This window comes from Taeniopygia guttata, chromosome 1 (genome assembly GCF_048771995.1).
Source record: "Taeniopygia guttata chromosome 1, bTaeGut7.mat, whole genome shotgun sequence".
NCBI lineage: Eukaryota > Metazoa > Chordata > Aves > Passeriformes > Estrildidae > Taeniopygia > Taeniopygia guttata.
This window is the reverse complement of record NC_133024.1, coordinates 115,434,439-115,451,801: the sequence shown is the minus strand read 5'-3', so window position 1 is coordinate 115,451,801 and position 17,363 is coordinate 115,434,439. Positions and strand designations below refer to the sequence as shown.

The following is a 17,363-nucleotide window of genomic DNA, read 5'->3' as shown; positions in this document are numbered from 1 at the left end:
ACAGGCACAGCCATGATCACAGGCACGGACACGGACACGGACACGGACACGGACACGGACACGGACACGGACACGGACACGGGCATGGACATGGGCACAGACACAGGCACAGCCATGATCACAGGCATGGACATGGGCATGGACACGGACGTGGACACAGACATGGATACGGACACGGACACGGACACAGACATGGACACGGACACGGACACAGGCACGGACACAGACACGGACACGGACACGGACATGGGCACGGGCACAGGCACGGACACAGGCACAGGCACAGACACGGACACAGACGTGGACACGGACATGGACATGACCACAGCCTCGGCCCCAGCCGGTTCCGTTCCTGCAGCTCCACACACGGGGCATTGGGGGCTCAGCGTTGGCGGCAGCAGGGCAGAGGGAGGTGGCGGCTGCACCAGGCTGCCAGGCACCCCCCGAGCCGGGCATGGAGCTTGCCCAGGGCCCGGCCCGGCTCCCAGCCCGGCTCCCGGTCCCGGCGCGGGGGCTGCGGCAGCGGCCATGGGGCGGGGGGCCGCAGCGGGCCCCACCACGGGTCCGCGCTCTGCATGCTGAAGGTCAGCCCCAGCGAGCTGCTGCTGCTGCTGCTGCTGCCTGTGCCCTCCGAGCCCGCGGCCTCGGCGATCTGCACGGCCCCGGGGATGAACCAGGCCATGGCCGTGCAGCCGCTGTCACGCTCCAGCTCCGCGGCGTCGCTGCTGCCTCGTCTCCCGGCCTTGGCTCTGTCCTTCTCGGCCGTGCCCGCCCTGGGCCGCTCCTCTCTGGGGCCCTGCGGTGACTCTCTGCCCCCCAGCAGCCCCGGCTCCCTGGGCACCTCGGGCTGGGCCGCCCTGCAGCCCCACGGCATCCCCGGCCCCCGGGGCAGCTGTGCCTCCAGCTCCGTGCGGTGCTCCTCGAAGAGCGCCTGGGAGTCCTGGCAGCTCCAGATAAACCTTGGGAAATGCTTCCTGGAGCTCATGGAACAACGTGGGGAGCTGCCATGGGGCAGCTCCATCTCTGCTGATCTCCGTGCTCTGCCCACGTTGCTCTGCCCCTCCGGCTGGCCGCTTGCTGTGCTCGCGTGCTTTGAGTTCTGACGGATCCTCTGCAAGAACCCCAGATGGGCGAGACAAGAGCAGCTCTCCAGAATGCACCATATTGTCCTGCCACGCATGCCACATCAACACACCCCAAATCCACACAGCCCAGCCCAGCCCACACAGCAGATCAGAGGCCACCTACCCATAGACACTTGTCCCGTAGCACGGCAATGACCAGGATGAGCTGCAGCACCACCATCGTGACTGCCACCAGCTCACCCAGGGTGAAGATGTTGAGGAGCTCCATGGCACCATCCCAGTCACCAGCACAGGTTGGGGAAGAGGTTCCCCGGTGACCTGCGGGGCCCCATTGAAGGGTCCCCAACCCAGCTGGGGTGGCAGAGGCCCTGGTGATGCCCATCCGCGGTGTCACAGCATCCCATGGCCCCTTTTATACCCAGCAGGGGGGCAGAGGCCCCTTTGTGACAGTGTGGGGCAGCAAGAGCTCCGTGTGTGACATCACAGGACAGGCAGAGCCCCCTGTGTGACACCTGACAAAGGGGACATGCCCATGTGCCAGGCTATCGAAGTGGAGCCATGGGGCTGCCCAGGAGCACACAGGCGGGTGCTGGGCAGCTGCAGCCCCCATGGCAGCTCCCCACGCGGTTCCATGAGCTCCTGGAGGTGTTCCCAAGGTCCATCTGGGGCTGCTGGGACTTCTTGTTTTCCCCTGCATGACTTCAGGGCATCCTTGTCACCTCCTGCTTTGCTGCCCCTTCTTGCAAAGGCCATTCCTCTCCATTCCTGCTGCCTCCCTCCTTGCTTCCCTGAGAATCCCAAACTCCTCCTTGGGTGCTCTCTGTGCCCAGGAGAGCCTCCTCCCATCACAGCACCCATCACTCCTGGAGAGTTTATCATCTTCCCTTCCCTTCCCTTCCCTTCCCTTCCCTTCCCTTCCCTTCCCTTCCCTTCCCTTCCCTTCCCTTCCCTTCCCTTCCCTTCCCTTCCCTTCCCTTCCCTTCCCTTCCCTTCCCTTCCCTTCCCTTCCCTTCCCTTCCCTTCCCTTCCCTTCCCTTCCCTTCCCTTCCCTTCCCTTCCCTTCCCTTCCCTTCCCTTCCCTTCCCTTCCCTTCCCTTCCCTTCCCTTCCCGGGGGAAGCCCCCCGCCCCTCTCCATGGGGAGCCCCATCCCTCAGCCAAGCTCAGGGCCTGGGCCCCCCATCCCTCCCGGGGCCACCCTCAGCCAGCAGCACCCTTGTCCCCCACAGCAGGGGCAGGAGACGCGTTCCACGGTTTATTTCCAGGTGGATTTCTCAGGTGCAGGATGCCACGGGGGGACGTGGGTGCCCACTCTGGTACAGTCGGACAGGGGCTGGCACCCCTTGGCCCTGCACCGGGGGCCCCACTCTCAGCACCTCTTCCCCAGGGATGGTGCAGCTCCCGCCCCGCAGCTCGGGGGGACCCGGGGCGTTTGTGTCTCCCTCAGGAGGCCCCGAGCCGTCCCCGGGGGCTCGCAGCGCCGGGCCCGCAGAGCCATCAGGCAGCGTTGCCCAGGACCAGCACGCTCATGAGGAAGACCATGAGGAAGAAGACCCACATGAAGAAGCGGTCCATCACCTTGGCCACCTTCTTCCACTCGCCGGTGCGGCGCTGGTTGGCGCGGTGGCGCCGGAAGCAGCCGGCGAGGTACCCCACGTTGCTCAGCAGGGCGTCGTGGTGGCACAGGCAGTGGTCCCAGGGGCAGCCCCGCACCTCCGTGCCCGCCCGCCCCTCCCCGGGGCTTTGCCCCGCTGCCCCCGCATCCCCCGCGGCTGCCCGCCCGGCCGGGGCCCGCTGGGGGCTCTTGCAGCTCTCGCCCACCTCGTGCACGCAGCAGAGCCGCGCCAGGTGCTGCAGGATGAGCCGGCGTGCCCAGGGGGGCACGGGCCGGGCCCCCGGCCCGCAGTGGTGCACGTTCATGATGAAGATGGTGAGCGCGGTGGAGGCCGTGATCATGGTCATGGTGGCGATGTAGTACTTGCCTGTGGGGGCAGCGGGCGCTGGCAGGGGGCACGGCGGGCCCCGGCTCCCCCCCGTGCCAAGCCCTGCCCCAGCCCCGGCACGGAGCCCGGCCCGGGCTCACCGATCAGCGGGACGCTCTCCGAGGGGGGCATGCTCTCGGCCACCAGCAGCTGGAACACGGTGAGGGCCAGCAGCACCGTCACCCCCAGCGACACCTTCTCCCCCGAGTCGGCCGGCAGGTAGAAGCCCAGGGGCGCCAGGAAGGAGACCATGATGCAGGGCAGGAGCAGGTTGAAGATGTAGAAGGAGGCGCGGCGGCGCAGGAGCAGGGTGTAGGTGACGTCGGGGTAGGGCTCGGAGCAGCAGCCGTAGGTGATGACGTTCCTCGTGGCCGGCATGCCCAGCACCTCCCACTCCACGTTCTCCACGAAGTCCGTCAGGTCCCCGCTGTCCAGCTGGTTGCGGAGGTCGATCTGGTTCCCGTTGTAGGTCCAGGAGCCGAAGGTGAGGCGGCACTGCTGCCCGTCGAAGGGGAAGTAGGACACGTCCACCTTGCAGGAGCTCTTGGTGATGGCGGGCGAGTCCCACATGATGTGCCCGTCGGAGCGCAGCACCGCGTTGGTCTCCATGGAGCCTCCGAAGCGCTCGTCGGCGCTGGGCAGGGAGGGGTGCCCGTGGGGCCACATCCCCTGGCTGTCCCCTCCTGCTGGGGCCAGCCCCGGGCGTGGGGCCACATCCCCTGGCTGTCCCCTCCTGCTGGGGCAGCCCCAGGCGTGGGGCCACATCCCCTGGCTGTCCCCTCCTGCTGGGGGCAGCCCCGGGTGTGGGGCCACATCCCCTGGCTGTCCCCTCCTGCTGGGCCAGCCCCGGGCACCCCTGGCCGCTGCCAGCACCCCCACCCCTCACCTCCCTGCATCTCCCCCTCCAGGACCCCCATTTCCCGGCCCAGGCTGGCGCACCGTGCAGCCCCCAGCCCCAGGCGGGCCCAGCACAACGCACTTGTTGTAGAGGATGATGTCCGGCCGCCACACGTAGCTGCTGGGGATGCGGATGCTGTCGATGCCGCCGTACTCGTCCTTGTCCCAGGTGAGGTGCGCGTCCAGCCAGGTCTGGCGCACCCACAGGTAGCAGGTGAGCACCTGGTTCCTCTCGTCCTGCCGAGGGGAGAGGGTGGGCGTGGGGGATGGACCCCGGGGCCGCCCCCTCCCCTCGGCCCCCAGCCCGGCAGCCTCTCCGGGTGCCCCGCGGAGCTGAGCTGGATTCCAGGGGGTCGTGTTGATTTGGGGGGTACGGGGCTGTCTGCAAAGGGCTCTGAGCTGACCCGAGGCCACCTGGGCTGCTCTGGGGACGGACCCGGGCTGGTTCCAAGGGTCGAGCAGGAGCCGCTGCGGGGAGCGGGGCGCGGGGCTCACCATGTCGATGATCTGGGCCAAGGTGACCTTGAGGGTGACGTTGAGTGCCCGGTCCGTGTCCTCCACGGGGCGCAGGGCGCTGGAGTAGTTGGCGAAGAGGTCGTGGAGCAGTTTGTAGGCGAACCTTCCCGGCGCCCCCCGGCAGCCTGGGGACACCCGGAGCGGGGCTTGGAGGGGCCGGGGTGCAGCCGGACCCCTCCCGAGGGATCCCCAGGACCCGGGGAGGGACCTGCGGCAGCTGGGAGGGACGGGGAACACGACGGGACCCCCGTCCCTCCTCACCGCCAGCCCAGCGCCCGGCCCCGGGATTCCCTGCGTGCGGGGCGATGCTGCCCGGGGCACCGGGGCCGCCCCCCGCTCCCGGAGTGGGTGCGCGTCCCTCGAGCCCCCCTGCTCACCCGGGGCCGGGAGGACGGCGGCGAGGCAGAGGGCGAGGCAGAGGCGGGCTGCGGGCTCCATCCCGCCGCGGTGCGGGACACGGCGCTGACGTCAGGCGGGGGGGCACGGCCCGGGCACCGCGGCCGGGGGCGAGGGGGACCGGGCAGGGCCGGGCTGGGCTCGGGGGGCGACCCCCGCCGGTCCCGGCTGCGAGGGGCAGGCCCGGGGTGGGCTCGGGGCGCAGCCGAGCCCCTCGGGGTGGGTTTGGGAGGCGCGGGTGGAGCCCCGCGGAGCTGTCACCTGCCCCAGCCCGGGGACACCGCACCCGCAGCAAGGGACATCCCGCCCTCCGGTCTCGGGAAAGAGCAAGGGAGGGGGCAGATCGCTCCCGTTCGGTGGGAGGAAAATCCCGGGAGCTTGAGGGACACAAAGCAGCGAGGGGCAGGGGTGCCGGAGCATTCCCCCAGCTCCAGCCCCGGGGAATCCACCGGCTCCTCTTCCCCGGCCCCTCCTGGCACCTTTCCCACGCCGAGCCCCGGCGGCAGATGCCGAGCGGTTTTGAGGCCGGAGGTTTTGTTTCCAGGCGGTGAATTATTCATCCCAGCCCGTCCCGCCCGGGCCGGGGCTGCTCAGGCCCAATTACAGTAATGGAAGGAGGCAAAGCCGCAGTGACCCGGCCCCTGCGCACAGCCAGTGTCACCTGAACGTGCCAGCGGCCAGGGACACCTCCCACCGTCCCAGGCTGCTCCAGCCCCAGTGTCCAACCTGGCCTTGGGCACTGCCAGGGATCCAGGGGAATCTGGGAATTCCATCCCAGCCCTGCCCACCCTGCCAGGGAACAATTCCCAATTCCCAATCTCCCACCAGCCCTGCCCTCCGGCAGTGGGAGCCATTCCCTGGGTCCCTCTCCAGCCCTTCTACACGAGCCCCTTTCAGTACCCAAAGGCCACAATCTGGTTTAGCTGGGTTCCCCACACTCCGTCCTGGAGACCAGTGCTGTTTCCTCCCAAGATTCTGAAGGAGCCTACCCAGATCACCACTGAAAGCAAGGTGGGATTGTATCACACATTCCTGGGCTGTCCTTTCTCCCCATCCACCCAGCCCAACCACTCTGGGGCGACACAGCACAGGACACACACCTACAAACTCACCCCCTGCCTTAAAAAGCAAAGGAACCCATGGGAGTACTATAAACATTTTATTTGTGGTTTTCAAAAAGACAGGAAAATAATCTAGAGCATTTATTTATACTTTTTTGATAAAAACCTTTCGATACTCCTCATGCATGAAGACCTTCGGTGCGCACGGGCGGTGCCGGGGCCGGGCGCGGAGCCGGTTCGGACGGGCGCGGAGCCGGGGCATGAGTCCCGCAGCGAGTCCGGCTGGAGCGAGTCCGGCCGGAGCAGTGGCCGTGCCGGGCGGGCGGTCAGTGCGCGGCCAGGGCCAGCTCCCGCAGGTAGGCCTGGGTGAGGCCGCGCAGCTCCTCCAGCGCGTAGTCCTCGGGCATGGGCAGGCGGCCGATGTGCGGGGCCAGCAGCCGCAGGGGCACGCGCGGCTCCGCGGGCTCGGGGCCCGCCTCGGGGCCCTGCTGCAGGCTCAGCACCACCCGCAGCACGTTGGCCAGGCGCTTCGCCATGTCTGCAAGAGCGGGACAGCGGCTCTGCCCGCGCTCCGCCCCGGCAGCGCTCCACAGCAAGCCCGGGGCGGGGGCAGCTCGGCAGCCACAGGGGCTGTGCCACGGGAGGTTCAGGTTGGGTATTGGGGAAAAATTCTTCCCACAAAGGGTTGAGGAGGCTCAGCCTGCAGAAAAGGAGGCCCACGCTCCTCAAGTCCTTGGCAGGAAGGGGCAGCCAGGGGGTGTTGGGCTCTGCTCCCAGAGGACAGGGACAGGAGGTTGGGGAACGGGCTCAGGATGGATATTGAGAAAATTCCTTCCCAGATGGGACTGTGCAGCCCTTCCACTGCTGCCCAGGGAGGTGGTGGAGTCCCCATCCCTGGAGGGATTTCACAGCTGTGTGGATGTGACTTGGGACACTTGTGGCCTTGGCAGTGCTGGGGAATGGTTGGACTCTATCTGAAAGGTCTTTTCCCACCTAACATCTGGGATACAGCTGCTGCCCGGGTGTCAGCCAGGTGTGGAACTGGCTGTCCCAGGGAGCTGCGGGACAGGGTGTCACCATACCTGACTGAGCCAGGCGGTCCTTGGCCGAGTGGCACTGCAGCTGATCTATCCTGTTGCACAGGGATGTCACTTTGGTGTGTAACCGCTCCAGCTCGTAGGTGGAAACATCCAGCTGGAAGCAAACACCAGTCAGCTCCAAGGCAGCACAGCACAGCCAAACTCACCCACCAGGTGACACCACACCAAAACCTGCCTGAATTCACACCAGAGCAGGGAAAGGGAAGCTTGGACAGCAATGTGGGGAATGGACACAGAGACCGCTGGGTTTGTCCCATCCCTTTCACTCATCACTGTCTCACACCCACAGGGCACATCTGCAGGGCACAGCCCACCCCTTGCTGCGACAGCAGACAGCAAAGCCCAGTTTCAGAGATGCCCCATGTTCAGTTTGAAGTGCCTGCCACAGAGAAGCACCAACTCCCCCTCAGCAGTCAGCAAGAGCCTCTGCAGATGGCGTGGGAGCTCCCAGGCCACGGGGAAGGCAGCTGGCCCTACCTGCTGAATCCTGTCCAGCATCTCGTTGACACGGATGTAGTCGAGGTAGACCAGCCCTGCCAGCTCCCAGTCCTGGATGAGCGTGCTGCGCTCCGGAGGCGCCAGGTCCTCCAGGAATCCTTTCAGGTACTTGTAGTTCTCATTGATAATTGCATCTGGGGACAACAGGAGAGGAACAGAGGCCACCTTGTCTCCCACAGCAGGGACACCCACGGATCAGGGAACAGCAAGACCACTGCTGCGCTTGCACCCAGAGGCCCCTGTGTTCCAGGGCTGTGCAGCAGGGAAAGCACTGCCCCACTTCCCTGTTTGCCTAGGAAAAGCACCACACCAGGTATCCAAGGAGAGCTGGTTTGGGACTGCCAGGCCCTCTGATCCCTTCACTGGTCACCCCATGGCTTGGAACCATGGAGTCACTCACTGGTTTGGGTTGGGAGGGACCTTTAATACCATCCAATCCCACCCCTTTCCATTTGTCCCTGGTTCCCCTGCAGCTCTCCTGGAGCCCCTCCAGGCCCTGGCAGGGCTCTGAGCTCTGCCTGGATCCTTCTCCTCTGCAGGTGAGCTCCCCCAGCTCTCCCAGCCTGGCTCCAGAGCAGAGAGGCTCCCACTCCTACTCCGGCCATGCCTCTGAGTGCTGTTCAAAGGACAGGATGCAAGAGGAGCAGCCAGACCCACCTGAGGCCAAGTGCCTGACAACCAGCTTGTGGCACTGGTTCCAGTGCCCAGCCTTGAACAGGAAAAGCGCCTCTTTGTGCTTGTCACCCTTCATCCTGGCCCGGACCGCCTTGGCCTCGTGGATCCAGCGCGGGGGGACGCAGAGGCGCTGTGTCAGGAAGGTCTCCTTGGCCCAGGACTCGGGGCTCTCGGCCAGGGCGCAGTGCCGGCTCAGCAGCTCCCGCACGGCCTTCTCCCGGACACTGGGGACAGCACAGGAGGGCAGCCTGTCAGGGACACCAGCTCCGCCTCCTGCCACCCACACCAGGGGAGATGGCCTTTGGGGCCCTCCCACCCCACCAGTCTGGGATGCAGGGACTTTCCTAAGGGGGCACAAAGCCCTGCAGGTGCACAGTTCCATGTGGGAGAAGCCACTGCAGCCACAGGACTTTAGAACTGACCCCATGTTCCTTCCAGGCCCAGGACAGTCACACAGGGTCACTGAGGGTGTGCCCAGGCCCAGGACAGTCAGACAGGGTCACTCACAGTGTGTCCAGGACAGTCAGGGCCACTCACTGTGTGTCCATGCCCAGGACAGTCAGACAGGGTCACTCACTGCGTGTCCATGCCCAGGACAGCACACAGGGTCACTCAGGGCAGGACAGTCATGCCCAGGACAGTCAGACAGGGTCACTCACTGTGTGCCCAGGACAGTCAGGGTCACTCACTGCGTGTCCATGCCCAGGACAGTCAGACAGGGTCACTCACTGCGTGTCCATGCCCAGGACAGTCAGACAGGGTCACTCACAGTCTGTCCAGGACAGCACACAGGGTCACTCAGGGCAGGACAGTCATGCCCAGGACAGTCAGACAGGGTCACTCACTGCGTGTCCATGCCCAGGACAGTCACACAGGGTCACTCACTGCGTGTCAGGCTCGTGCAGCATCACGAACACAGCCCATTCCCACAGCCCCTCGCTCTCCAGCTGGGCAGCATAACTGGTGTTCAGCACCCCCCAGCTCTGCTGGGACAGGTGGCAGTAGTTCAGGGCCCGGAGCACCTCCCACAGGTGCCAGCTGAGGCGGAAATCCAGCGGGTCAGAGGTGACACTCCTGGGATCCAGCAGCTGGTCAAGCTCATAGGACCTGCAGAGGAAAACTGCTAACTGGGAGAGCTGATTGCACCCACAAAGTCAAATCCAATCCCCTCCCTTCACCCATCTCCACATGTGTGATCTACATCCATGTGAGGGTTGGTTTTCTAAGAAGAAAATGAACAGTATTTACTGCTAAAATTCTTATGAGTCTGCACCCAGACTGTCACCCTTTTCCTCTGTATGTGCTCCTCTGAAGATTTCTCACTGCCTTCAAAAAAGGCAGCTACAGAGAAGCCTTCCTGCACTCTTCGGAACAGAAAGCACCTAAACTCCCACAAATGTGCCCCAAAGCTTAAGGTTCCCTATTGTCCTGGGTTCCAACAATTCCCCAGGTGACACCACCTTTGTCAGGGGTGTATGTGGGGCTGATTTCAGATTGCTCGAAGAGGTTCAGGCTGATTTCACACTCCTGGTTGGTGAACTCAGGAAATCACTGTCTGATCATGACTTTTCTAAATATTTACTGAACCCTTTGCCCACTTACCTGTCACTGTAGAGCTTTAACAAATGGAAGCAGACATCTCTCAGGGGCCTTCCACCATTGTCATCTTCCTCAATGACATACCCAGAATTTTCCAGGTAAGGAGGCAGAGGACAGCAGGCGTATTTTTCACACTCTGAGGTGTTCTAGGAAGATAGTTTCAACAGTAAGTTTGAAGATAGTATTCTGAACAACACTGAATTCCACAGCTCAGCAGGCTCAGGAGACTCCTTCCGCACCTGCAGCTGGAACCTCCCCAGAACTATGGACCAGCATGAAAAACCTGAACCCAAAATGCTTGGGCAGGTTCATGTCTCCCACCGAGCTCTTAAAAACCACTGCCTGGAGGTACAGCCAGTTCTCACACACAGCCTGTATTCCCAAAGGCTCTTGTAGCTGCAAAACCATGTAGGCCTTGATGGAATGATGTGGGTGCATCCCAGGGAGCCTTCTCCCTGCAGCTGAGCAGGGTCTGGGCAGCCACAAGCAGCACTGGACACACCGAGTCAGCCAGAACAACCAACCAAGAACTTTCCCTGCAGCTGGGTATTCAAAAGTGCTCAACAGTGTGCACACTAAATACTGCAGCAGACATCAGTGACAAGTTTCCAGACTTGCTGCTGTGCTTAGGCTGCCTTGAGGATGGAGGGCTGAGCTGGCTTTAGTTAAATGATTAAACATGTTTTTCAGCAGAAGCCTTTGTCCTGCTGCACAAGAGCTGAGAGCTCTGCAGCAGCACACAGGGTTCTGCATAATGCATGCAGCCACAGGGGTGTGGGACAGTGTCTGGGGGGCTGAGGGGGCACACACTGGCTGTGGGGCACCATGGGCTGCTGGACAAGGCAGCTGAGGATCCATGACCCCAGTGGGAAAACAGGCTGTCTGCCTCAAAAGGGCTTTCCTGCTGATGGCCACTATCCCTCTTCCTAATTTTGTCCAGCTGTCAAACAGCTAGACAAAACCCAGAAACACTCCATAAATGGGTTTTCTCCACAGAATTTATGATTCTATAGAATCACAGGATGGTATGGGTTGGAAGTACCTTAAAGTTCATCCAGTTTCACTCTGTACCATAGGGGACACCTTCCACTGTGCCAGGCTGCTCCAAGCCCTGTCCACCCTGGCTTGGGACGCTTCCAGGAATCCAGGAGCAGCTACAGCTGCTCTGGGCACCCTGTGCCCGGGCATGCCCACCCTCCAGGAAGGACTTCTTTCCTGGTATCTCACCTAACCTGCCCTCTGGCAGTGGGAAGCCATTCGCCCCACATCCCATACTCAATCCCACACTCAGCAACTCCTGGCTGCTCGCAGGAGCCTCCATGCAGCACCAGAGAGGCGGGAGCACCCTGGAGGGCTCCTTTTGGCAGGAGGGAGTGACCCACCTGAAAGGCGGACTCGTACATGGCCAGAGCCTTGGAGATGGAGGCGGTGGGGGGCAGCAGGTACCAGAGGTGCACGGCCACGCAGCGCTTCCAGTCCAGCAGCGAGCACACGTTGACACTGATCCTCTCGGAGAGCTGCCACACCTGGTGCCACACACCCTGCTCAGCCACACCTGCTGCCGTGTGCAGCAGCAGAGGTGGCTCTGGGAGAGGAGCCCCTCCCTGCAGTGCCCGTGGCTGCCTGGCACGGCTCACCAGAGCGGCGGTGATTGGGAGGGTAAGGAAAAGTTTCCCTAAAGTAACCATCTTTTTCTTAAAAATTAATGATTTCTATTTGGGGTTACCAACAGGCACACCTCATACAGAGTCTGTCACAGCCAGCAACACTGCCACAGGTTTCAGAGAACCAGACCCTGCTGAAGAAACCTTCTCCTGACTCAGTTTCCTAAAAAAGCGTGCTAAGAAAACCCTGCCATCCCTCTTGCCAGCTCTAAGACACTCCAGAAAATCTGTTTGGACACTGGGGACTCAGGATTGTTTGCATTTTGAAAATTGTCTTACGGGCGCTTTTGATTGTTTTTGTCATTTTGTGTCGATTCAGTTGATCCTTCAGAGAAGCTTTCTTAACAATATCGAAATGGGGAGTTGTGGGGACCCTGAGACACATTCCCTGGGCTAGGGAGACACAAGAAGCTTCCCTCAAAAGCTGTTAGACCCCACTGGCTCCTTCCCTTTTCCTATGCCACTCAGCCACTGCTTCCCTATTGCCCCACCGGCCCTCATCTTTGTACTGCTGTGCATCCTCCGCCTCTGGAGGCACAGGGAGCTGGACTCTCCCCACGAGTCTGGCTTTTGGACCCTGGAATGTCAGCGGGCAGCTGAAGGACGCAAACACCGGTGGCTGAATGAGAAATCCCCGCGCAGCAGCGGCCCGGGCCGTCCTTACCGGCTTGCCCGCGAGCAGGGCGAAGAGGCGCAGCCGCTCCTCCTGGATGAAGCGGTCGCTGTGCAGGCGGTGCCAGTCCACCAGCTGCAGGGTCAGCAGGTCCCGCACGGGCTGGCTGCCGGCCAGCTGCGACAGCAGCAGCGCCAGACGGTGGTCACCTGCAGGGACACCCAGAGCTGCACACTTGGAGCCCCTCAGAAAGGCCTGGGAGGGATCCTAAAGCTCATCCCGTCCTGCCACGGGCAGGGACACCTTCCACTAGGTCACTTGCTCCAAGCCCCATCCACTGGAGCGTGGAACACTTCCAGGAATGGGGAGGCCACCACTCCAATGTTCCTTACAAAATAAACCACTCCATAAACACCTGGTATAAAAGACAGGGATTAAACCCGCCATAAGGCTCTAAAAATACACGTTTTTAACTCAAATATAAAATGTCTGGACAGAAGCTCAATTAAAAAGAGCATTCATTAAAAATTCAAAGCTATGAAACCTCCCAGTTCCAAATGCACTCCAGCAGCACTTCCTTACTGGGAGTAGCTGCCAGAGTGAAGGGGACCAGGGAGTCCAGCAGCAGCCCCTACACAATCTTCAAGGCCAGGTTGCATGGGGCTTGGAGCTTCCTTGGATAGTGGAGTAAGTCCCTGCCCGTGGCAGCAGGTGGGACTGGATGGGCTTTAAAGTCCCCTCCATGATTTTGTGGTCACCGACATGGGAACATTCCACATGCAGAGCAGCCAGTGACTATGATCTCTCTAAGTTTAAACTCTCTTTGTGCATGTCCTTTCTCCTCTACACAAAAGCTGTGATTTAGAAACCTTACAGAATCACAGAATACCCCCAGGGATCCCCCAGTGCCAGACCCCACCACCCCACCCTGGGCATCCCTGGCAGTGTTGCCCAAAGGCTCCTGCAGCTCTGGCAGCCTCGGGGCCGTGCCCATTCCCTGGGCAGTGCCAGCACCCCGGGGTGCTCACTCACCTGCCTGCTGCGCCAGCCTGCAGGCCTCGCCGATCCTCTTGCCCGTGAGGCAGCTGAACACGGCCTCGACGTGGCTGCCGTGCCGGGACAGGGCCACCTCGTCCTCGATGCGCGCGGCCGCCGTCTCCGACAGCCACCGCGAGAAGGCCCGGCGGCGCTCCAGCGCCAGCACGTACTCGCTGGGCTCCTCCAGGCTGGCCTCCAGCTCCTTCAGCTTGCCCCACAGGGCCTCACACAACGTCCAGGCCAAGCACCAGTGCTTCACAGTGGCTGTGGGGACACACACCCGGCGTCAGGAGCACAAGCACAGAACTCAGAGAGGCTCATGTGAGAGTAACTCTGGAGGGTTCACTGTCCCCACTGTGTTTGGAAGGGGCTGCCCAGGGAGCTTTGGAGTGCCCATCCCTGCAGGTGTCCCCTGGAGGTGGCACTGAGTGCTCTGGGCTGGGGACAAGGTGGGCATGGGCACAGCTGGGACTCCCTGGGCTGGGATGGCTGTTCCAACCTAAACCATTCTGTGAGAAGGATCATTCTGTACTCACTCTCTGCCATAGTGGGATCTTCAGATGCTTTCCTGGCCCAGTCAGCATAGTCATGGATAGCAGAGACTCCAGGGCTGGGGGCCAGGAGAGGACAGGGCTCATCCATGTGGACAGTGCTGTGCTTCAGCTTTATCTCCAGAGGGGTGAGATACAGCTCCTTGTCTCTGTCCATCTTCCATTGCGCCAAGCTCAACTTTTCCACGTGAACTTTGAAAGGGGATTCTGTGAGTCTGGAGGAAAAGAGGAGATAGATCCGGTAGCAAAAGTTCTGCATGTTCTCCATGCAAGTGGAGCAGCTCATCCTGCAGCTTGTCCTAATTAAAACATGACCCAAGGCAAGAAGGTTCTGACAAGTCTGGGATTTGGAGCCAGGCTTTGTGACCCTGAACAGCCTGGGACAGTGGAAGGTGTCCCTGGCCACAGCAGTGGGTTGGAACAAGATGGTCTTTTAAGTCTCTGAACCCAAACCTTCTGTGATTTGGTGAATAAACTGTGACTCACTGAACTCTGCAGAGGCAGCAAGCACACCTTCACTCCACCTCATTCCTCAGCACTTCACATATGCTGGAGAATATCCAGACAAGCTTTCTGGAGCACTGAAATGGGCTATATTTCACTCTAGTTCAGGTATGGAGACCCTAAAGGCCCATGTGCTGCTGGATGCACAGGCAGTATGAAGGTGTCTGGGAATTGAGAAGCTGAACTAGAACGTCCTCAGGTAGGGGAGATATCCTCAGGGAGAACCAAGAGATTGGAAGCTTTCTGGACAACAACTCTGAACCTTCTCTTTAACCTTGTGCTGGGTGACAGTGCTATTTGTTTGATAAAAAAGAAAAACCAAATCCTCTTACTATGCTATTCCAGGATTCGACAGAGACATTTTTGTGGAGAAGGGCCATGAAGGAGATCTCCATGGCTAACAGAGTCTTGCACCACTCCTGCATGTCAGAAGGAACAGCGACCCGCAACCAGGATTCTGCCAGAAGGGTGAGAATGTCACATCCATCCTGAAGGAAACCACTACTCACGATTTGGGAGCCACAGGAGTCGGCAGGAATCCGTATTCCACGGGCTCCAACTGAGCATCTTCCATTTCACTCGAGCCACTCAACTGATCTCCACAATTGGCCAGCGTCCAGTTGGGTCCCCAGCCAACACGGAAGGAGCGGCCCATGAAGAGTCCCATGTCCATCAGGAGCTTCCCTTTCCCGTAGGTGATGGACCTCTCCAGCGGGACGAGCCCGCGCTGCCTGCGCGCCCCCACCGTCTTCACCTGCACCTCGGGCAGCGCCGCGGGCACCGCGAACGCCGGGGCCAGCGGGGCCGCCGCCGACCAGAGCGCGGCCGAAGGGGGACTGCCCAAAGTCCTCGGGCCCTTGGCATCTGCCACAGCAGCGCTCGGTGCTTGGAGAAGGACGCTGGCAAACTTGGACTGCAGCAGCCCAGCAGCTGACGGGGAGAAGCAGGAACAATGTGTCAGCGGAAGGGCATTTCTGGGCTGTGAAAGGATTTCAGGAATTCCCAGAACAGGCAGTGGCAAATGCCTGGATAGTGTGATGGGAACATGGAGCTAAGTGTGACTGTGTGCAGTGCTGAGTCCCACTGACCCTCCAGCACTGCCCACAGAAACACACAGGGTGCTCCAGGAAGGGGAAAGGCACAGCCCCAGCCCAAACTGGGCCATTCCCAAAGGAGTCCCTGATTTAATGTTGGAATCACGACATCGGAACAGAAGTGGGGTGGCACACGGATCACCAGGGCTCACGCTGGCCCCACACACACCTCAGCTGTCCCTGCCAGTTAGTGGGCTTTGATTAACAGATCTGAATAAATGGGTCTCCTCCATCAGGGAGCACCTTCCTGCTTGTTCCCAGAGGTATTCCTCAATATGCCTATGGAAAGCACCACTGAGTGCCAGGGACCAGGTTTGGGCAGTGGGGGAATCTGGGAGGGGCTGCCCTGTGCAGGGCACAGCTGGTGCCCACAGCACACCCACCAAAGGCCACCTCCAAACCAGGCTGCAAAGTCGATGCCTCTGGGAGATCTTAAAAGGAGAAAAAAAACCCACACAAGCAGAGAAAAAACATGAAAAGCAAAAAAGAACTCAAAAGATCAGGGCAAGCTTCAGAGGAGATGAGGAGTGCTCCAGGCACTGGAGTATCAGGGCATGGCTCGTGCTGGAGCAGGTAATGAAGAAGGAGGAAGGAGGGGCAGGAAGGAACTGCTGCAGACACCAGGATTTTGCCTGTTCATGTTAAAATTCACCTTTCTTCACACAATCTGTGGCTTCTCACCATACCTGAATGTCTCTTCTGTCCTTGTGATTTTGAAATAGGAAGCCTTGGGGAGCAGATCTCTTGGGAAGCATCCATCTTGATAGGCTGCTTCCCAGGATAATCCAGGATCAAATCCAGGTCGTCATCATCAGCAAGCAGGGAAGCTTTCATGATCTGAGGATGTGGGAAGCCAAGCCAGAACATCAGCAATCCCTCCCACAGCAGCAGCTCAATAAGCTCATCAAAATAGCTCTTCCCACCCAAAAAAACTCCTACATGCAGCACATGACCAAACAACACATCCATGCTGCAGACATTCCAAGGAACAGTGGAGGCACAGCTCAGGCTTGTTGCTGATGGATGAGGTTTTGCAACTATTGTTAAATCAGTGCACAGGACTCGTTGGAGGTGACATCCCACAAAGTTCCTGATTTTTTAGATCTTAGCTCTGTCTGATGTTCCCCACCTTAAGGAATAACTTCTGGTCTATTTATCATTACAGGTAGAAGCCCGAAAGTGTTCAAGGTTCTGTCCTTCCACAAAAATTACAAAGGCCTGGAGGGACATGACCCAGGGAATGGCTCCCACTGCCAGAGGGCAGGGCTGGATAGGAGATTGGCATTTGGGAATTGTTCCATGGCAGGGTGGGCAGGCCCTGGCACAGGTGCCCAGAGCAGCTGGGGCTGCCCCTGGATCCCTGGCAGCGCCCAAGGCCAGGCTGGACAGGGCTTGGAGCAGCCTGGGGCAGTGGGAGGGGTCCCTGCCATGGCAGGGGTGGGATGAGATGGGCTTTATGGTTTTTCCCAACCCAAACCTTCTGTGCTACTGTGAAATAAAAGCATCAGCACCAAGCCCCAAATCAAGACTAGTTACCCCAAAACATTTTTTTCTACCAAGGCAGAAGGAGCCCAAGGCAGCTGCTCTGGTATCAGTTCAGCTTATCCCAGTGCCCACAGGCCAGAGCTCTGGAAACTGAGCTCTGGCTTTCAAGTGTTCCGTGTCAGCACTGAGCTCTCCATGCTGGGGCTTTCCCCAGAGCAGAGATGTGGTGTGTGAGCTCAGTCCCACGCCATGGCGTGCACCAATTGCTGCAGGCTGCTGTGTGAACACCCTCGGGGAGGCCGATGCATCCTGGAGAAGGGCTCCACGCACTTCCCAGGGAGGAGCAGGGCAGGACACTGACCTGCAGGACGTAGGGGTTGATGCCCTGGGTGGATGCGATGTGCGTGGACGCTGGCACTGCCTCCTGCTCCTCGGCCAGGGCGTCCTCTGCCAAGGGCTCCTGGGCTGGCTCCTGGGTGACGTCTGCCATGTCACTGTCCAGCTCCACCGCCCTGCCCAGCTGCTCCAGCTCCGGGGGCTGCGGAGACAGAGGCCGGGTCACACCCACAGGGCACAGCTCAGCCGGGACAGCCACGGCTCCCACCAG

The 17,363-nt window shown here is 60.7% G+C and overlaps 3 protein-coding genes across 7 annotated transcripts in view; all 3 read right to left on the bottom strand.

Moving 5' to 3' along the window:
* Window positions 1-382: 382 nt before the first annotated feature.
* Window positions 383-1,454, bottom strand: LOC115497223 (uncharacterized). The gene is made up of 2 exons (XM_030284745.4): window positions 1,249-1,454; window positions 383-1,111 (listed from the first exon to the last, which is right to left on the bottom strand). Exons 1-2 carry the CDS (start codon window positions 1,351-1,353, stop codon window positions 383-385), a joined length of 834 nt encoding a protein of 277 aa, XP_030140605.4. The 5' UTR covers window positions 1,354-1,454.
* Window positions 1,455-2,324: 870 nt separating this feature from the next.
* On the bottom strand, window positions 2,325-5,008 carry CHRNA10 (cholinergic receptor nicotinic alpha 10 subunit). 3 transcript variants are annotated; one of them, XM_030284731.4, is made up of 5 exons: window positions 4,856-5,008; window positions 4,458-4,603; window positions 4,045-4,199; window positions 3,167-3,699; window positions 2,325-3,065 (listed from the first exon to the last, which is right to left on the bottom strand). In XM_030284731.4, the coding sequence occupies exons 1-5, from the start codon at window positions 4,914-4,916 to the stop codon at window positions 2,581-2,583; spliced, it is 1,380 nt and encodes a 459-aa protein (XP_030140591.4). In that variant the 5' UTR covers window positions 4,917-5,008; the 3' UTR covers window positions 2,325-2,580. The 3 variants fall into 3 exon arrangements, with proteins under 3 accessions (XP_030140591.4, XP_072792450.1, XP_072792452.1); XM_072936349.1 differs by lacking the exon at window positions 4,856-5,008 and having other exon boundaries at window positions 3,167-3,563; window positions 4,458-4,793; XM_072936351.1 differs by lacking the exon at window positions 4,856-5,008 and having other exon boundaries at window positions 3,167-3,560; window positions 4,458-4,793.
* Window positions 5,009-6,020: 1,012 nt separating this feature from the next.
* The window catches only part of NUP98 (nucleoporin 98 and 96 precursor), a 34,935-nt gene continuing 23,592 nt past the window's right edge, over window positions 6,021-17,363 (bottom strand). For all 3 annotated transcript variants that reach the window (XM_030284675.4, XM_072936340.1, XM_032751637.3), the window contains exons 21-33: window positions 17,118-17,294; window positions 15,958-16,108; window positions 14,687-15,107; window positions 13,659-13,888; window positions 13,117-13,386; window positions 12,136-12,293; window positions 11,190-11,333; window positions 9,811-9,953; window positions 9,094-9,315; window positions 8,191-8,432; window positions 7,513-7,667; window positions 7,018-7,129; window positions 6,021-6,473 (exon numbers count right to left, since the gene is read on the bottom strand). In XM_030284675.4, the coding sequence (XP_030140535.4) occupies window positions 6,262-6,473; window positions 7,018-7,129; window positions 7,513-7,667; window positions 8,191-8,432; window positions 9,094-9,315; window positions 9,811-9,953; window positions 11,190-11,333; window positions 12,136-12,293; window positions 13,117-13,386; window positions 13,659-13,888; window positions 14,687-15,107; window positions 15,958-16,108; window positions 17,118-17,294 (2,637 nt within the window). In that variant the 3' untranslated portion in view covers window positions 6,021-6,261. The remainder of the gene's footprint in view (window positions 6,474-7,017; window positions 7,130-7,512; window positions 7,668-8,190; window positions 8,433-9,093; window positions 9,316-9,810; window positions 9,954-11,189; window positions 11,334-12,135; window positions 12,294-13,116; window positions 13,387-13,658; window positions 13,889-14,686; window positions 15,108-15,957; window positions 16,109-17,117; window positions 17,295-17,363) is intronic.